Here is a 5216-nt window from a genome sequence, read left to right as displayed (position 1 = left end):
ATATGATGTTATCTTGCATGTTAACCGTTTTTAAAATTATGCATATCTTGCATCCTTTATTAGTACTTTTCTTTTCTATAAATAAAATATATATATATATATATATATATATATATGTGTGTGTGTGTGTGTGTGTGTGTGTGTGTGTGTGTGTGTGTGTGTGTGTGTGTGTGTGTGTGTGTATAACAGCCCTTCTTCATACGTCTTCGAAGCATAATTTCGTCTGTCATTTCATTCGTGCGTTACATATAAATAAAGACAGAAAAGGAAAAAAATGTCTTTCATTCGGCTTAGATTTATTTTCCGGCTCATTGTCCGAACATCTCGCACATAAGCAATGGGCTCGGCCCTCTGCCACAGTGCAATTGTGCATTTTCCTGCGGAAGTCGACCCATGGTCATTGTGCGATGAAGAATTCTATAGTACTTACTTCATCCAGTCATGTGCCACTAAAGATACGTCTTATCTAGATGTGTTATGTCCGAAGTTCCTCAATTATGCGCCTCTTCTATAGTGATTGGAGCACATAATTTTGTAGGAAATCAATGTACCGTTAGATAGATAGCTCTCGCTAAACATCGTCGGCTGCACAGTTCAATTTCAGTCCTTTTTTTTTTAGGATTCATTTAGTTTTAAAAATATTCATATCTTTCATACACTAATTTCAAATTTAGCATGTTATAAATAAAAATCCCTCGGAAAAATGTGTACATTCTAAATATGATGTTATCTTGCATGTTAACCGTTTTTAAAATTATGCATATCTTGCATCCTTTATTAGTACTTTTTTTTCTATAAATAAACCTATATATATATATGTGTGTGTGTGTGTGTGTGTAACACCCCTTCTTCATACGTCTTAGAAGCATAATTTCGTCTGTCATTTCGTTCGTCCATTACATATAAATAAAGACAGAAAAGGAAAAAAAATGTCTTCCATTCAGCTTAGATTTTTTTTTCCGGCTCATTGGCCGAATGTCTCTCACATAAGCAATGGGCTTGGCCCTCCGCCACAGTGCAATTGTGCATTTTCCTGCGGAAGTCGACCCATGGTCATTGTGCGATGAAGAATTGTATAGTAGTTACTTCATCCAGTCATGTGCCACTAAAGATACGTCTTATCTAGATGTGTTGTGCCCGAAGTTTCTCAGTTATGCGCCTTTTCTATAGTTATTGGAGCACATAATTTTGTAGGAAATCAATGTACCAAAGCACGTATGTTTCAGACATTTCCTTTTTGAGTTTTTTTTAAAAGAGCTTATTTTTAAACATTTTGTTAGATCTCACCACCATTTATTTACCTAATTATTATTTTAGATAAACATGAGTATTCATGCTTTATTTGTTGTTTTTAGTTCACTATGATTTGCAACCAGCTATTAATTTACTTGTTTTTCTAAGCCTGTCAAGTTCTGCAGATTGTAATATTGACAATACATTTTTAATTACTATTTTATCTCTTATATAAAGTGAGGACATGGGTGGGTGATCTGTTGAAATAGAGGAACTGCGTGTGAGAGAGAGGGGTAGTGAGTCATTTTTGGAGGTGTGTGGTTTTTTTTTTTTGACTTGGTCATGTGTAGAGTCTCGTGATGTTTTTTGATCCCATTACAACGCACGTGCATGTTTGCTAGTGCATACTAAACATCAATCATCATTCGTCTGATAGTTGTGCACCCATACTAGAGACAGGTTGTGGGTTTGAAACACCGTCCTCATTCCTAATTTTTCATTTTATTTTAAGGTCTTGATACGTAAATAAAATAATCCAATAATAACTTTTCTGCAAATCTACCACGTGACAACAGCTGAAAGCGGACCGTGATCGCGCTGACTTGCCCCTGATACGTCCGTGTACGTGAAATGTGGCTGTATTTGAACGTTCATGCAAGCTTGATGATTAAAAACATGTATTGAGCAAGTTTATGCACCAAACTAAGGTCACGTGTAAGTTCTACGACCACAGATGTAAGTACTATTTACTAAAAAAAATGCGTCGGTAAACATTCGCGTGAGGACGCGGTGGACACTCGCGGAAAGGCAAGTGAACGGAGCATGTTTGTCCTCCCGTGGATCACCGACACGTGGGGCGCTAGGCGCGGTCGGATCGCGTTGGGCCAAGCACGGGCGGGTCCGGGTCATTTATAAGAGAGTACCAAATGCCAACCGACCAACTGACCAACGCCCTTGAGCCCGTTGACCGTGTTGGGAGCCGATGGCAACCCGCCGTGTACGCTCGCTTTACTTCTCGGCGGCTTGTTCCGTACCTCACTCCCGTTCCAAATCTACTACTACTGGTACTAAAGATTTGGTAGTAACTAAAATGCGCAAATCATTGGAAAGGTCAGAACGTACATTATTTACTAGCTATGCAAGGTTGTTGTATACTCCGCATATTGATTTTGACTGAAAGTAAACTTTGTAAAATTTGATCAAGCTTGTAAAAAACAATATGAACATTAACAGTAATAAATTTATATGATGTGAAGATATATATCATGATGAATCCAATAGTATTAATTTGATGGTGTACATGTTACTATAATATACTCCCTCCATCCTAAAATAAGTGTCTTAAGCTAAATACAACTTTATACTAAAGCTAGTACAAAGTTAAGACAATTATTTTGAAACGGAGGGAGTATATTTATACAAACTTGTTGAGGGTATTTAAGGTTTAACTTTATACATATCTAATATACGGAGTAAATAAAAACAAAAAATATATAATAACTATTTTTTAACACTGTACTTTTTGCACCGGTATTTATTTTATAACATATATAATCGACGACCAGTTCTTGGAAGAATAAAAAAAATATGGTGATAACTAAAATACCGACTAGTTCTCCGCGAAATAAAATAAAATACTGACTAGTACTCCCTCCGTTCCTAAATATAAAACGTTTTAGATATTACACTATGAACTACATACGAATGTACATAAACATATTTTAGAATATAGATTCACTCATTTTAATTCGTATGTAGTCTCCTAGTGTATTCTCTAAAAGGTCTTATATTTTGAAACGGAGGGAGTATTTCTGAATCTCGTCCGTTTATCTTGTGAATCAACCAGATCACGTTCCGCGTGATCGTAGAGAAAAAAGACCGCGGGGCGCGCGGTTCATCGCATTCGCACGCAAGCTTCATCAGTCCGACGTGGAGCGCGATATGCTGGTATGCCCCGGTGCATGTTTGCCCTTTTCGAAGCCAGCCACTCCACTGACCGATACGTGGACAGCAAAAGCGATCGCCCATCCACGTGTCAGGCCGGCGTTCATGGACCGACCCTCGCGCGCCGCTAACCAAATCAGGTGAGAAAAAAGCTTAATTCGATGCCCAAGTTAAAGCAGTCGTCGGCATTCTTAATTCTGGTGATTTCGGCTGATCCGTGTTCTGTGAGACATTTTATAGAGACGTCCTTCTCGACGAAAGCGAAGGTTTATCTATACGTTCGCGCAGCGCACGGGAGTGCAATTCCAGCTTCCGGGAAGGAGCAGCAAGGCAAAAGAAAGGGAGTATATACATACAGAAATTTAATAAAATGAAGAAAAGGGGGGAATAATTGAGGAGAAGAGATCGCTAGCTAGCTGCTAGTGTGTGCTGATGCTACAGAGGAAGCAGCATCACATTTATCCCAGCCAGTCGGCTCCAAATGGCGACGGCCCTACCGTCGTCCCGGCTCCGGCCTCCTCCTCAGCTCCTCTGCCTATAAATAGGCGCCTCCACTTGCGGTTTGGCAACAGCACACCCAGCAAAACCTTCCTCAAACAGCCAGCAAGCTCGAGCGAGCTCCTAGTCCAGTCCTTTGCAGCAGCAAGAACACATACACGTCTCACTGAGAGCAAGCTCTCGATCGTTTGAGCCATCATCCATGGACTTTGACCTGCTGATGAGCTCCAGCCCGGAGGCGCAGCTCGCGCTGATGAACACCATGCTTCAGCTGGAGCAGGCGCTCAACGACCAGTCGCTGATGATGGCGGAGGCGTCGCCGCCGATATCGCCCGCGCAGACCCCTTCGCACAGCCTCTCGCCTCCGCCGCACGTGTCCACGGCCTGCGCGCCCACCGACGCCGGGTATTTTTACCACCAGGACATGCATGCCCAGGCCGCCGCGGCGGGGTACGCCGACGCCGGCACCGGCGGCGTGCACCAGGAGTACGTGGTGTCTCCGGGCGCCGTCGTCTTCGACGGCCCTACCGGCGCGCCGCAGGGGTACTCCTCGTCTCCGTCGTCGTCGGACGCGATGCGGGAGATGATCTTCCACATCGCGGCGCTGCAGCCGGTGGACATCGACCCGGAGGCGGTGCGGCCGCCCAAGCGCCGCAACGTGCGGACCTCCAAGGACCCGCAGAGCGTGGCGGCGAGGCTGCGGCGGGAGCGCATCAGCGAGCGCATCCGCGTCCTGCAGCGCCTCGTTCCCGGCGGCACCAAGATGGACACCGCCTCCATGCTCGACGAGGCCATCCACTACGTCAAGTTCCTCAAGTCCCAGGTGCAGTCGCTCGAGCTCGCCGCCGCCGCCACCGGCGCGGCCGCCCACCGCGCCGCCGCCTTCGCCTACCCCGCCCTCCAGCACGCGCCGTGGTAGCTCATCCTCCTCAGCACTCAGCACGGCCCGTCGACGCTTCAGCTACCATGATAGTGATTCAATAATCCTTCCCGTTTCTGTCGCCGCGCGCACCAGCTCGTCGTCCCCGATCGCTTTTGGAGTTCCTCGGATGATTTCTGTAGCTCTGTGCGGATGTGTAGTGCATGGTCGCATATTCGCATGCATGTGTGTAAAGATGTGTAGTAGGAACCTTCTAGTTACATTTATTGCCGTTTTGTTACCGCATGCTAGCTAGCTCGCACGTGGTTTGCTCCAAGCTTTTTTTGGACTCGCAAGCCCGTCCATGCGCGTTACCTACGTACGTACGTACTACTACTAGTGTACTTACTACCCCTAGGGATGTACACTTTTTCACCTTATCAATGCAGTATTTGCCATGCACAACAGTGTGATCCTAAAATTCCGTTGGCGTGCATGCATGCATGCATCTGAATGAACAAGAACCGTCGTCCTTTCTCTCTTTCGCTACATTTGGTAGTACCACGTAGTACGTACGCCACAGCCGATCGACCTGACTAGTCCACAAAGTTGACCGTGCATCAATGGCAATGGCGGTACGTACGTACGTAGAGGTCCGCCTCAAGAAAATGCCAGTGCATGC

The 5216-nt window shown here is 45.1% G+C and overlaps 1 protein-coding gene across 1 annotated transcript; it reads left to right on the top strand.

The window, feature by feature from the left end:
• Positions 1–3699: 3699 nt before the first annotated feature.
• On the top strand, positions 3700–4996 carry LOC123396714 (transcription factor HEC1-like). The gene has a single exon (XM_045091567.1). The coding sequence runs from the start codon at positions 3878–3880 to the stop codon at positions 4592–4594; it is 717 nt and encodes a 238-aa protein (XP_044947502.1). The 5' UTR covers positions 3700–3877; the 3' UTR covers positions 4595–4996.
• Positions 4997–5216: the final 220 nt, after the last annotated feature.

This window comes from Hordeum vulgare, chromosome 5H (genome assembly GCF_904849725.1).
Source record: "Hordeum vulgare subsp. vulgare chromosome 5H, MorexV3_pseudomolecules_assembly, whole genome shotgun sequence".
NCBI classification, from domain to species: domain Eukaryota; kingdom Viridiplantae; phylum Streptophyta; class Magnoliopsida; order Poales; family Poaceae; genus Hordeum; species Hordeum vulgare.
Note: the sequence above shows the minus strand (reverse complement) of the source record. Positions and strands in the feature narration are given on the sequence as shown.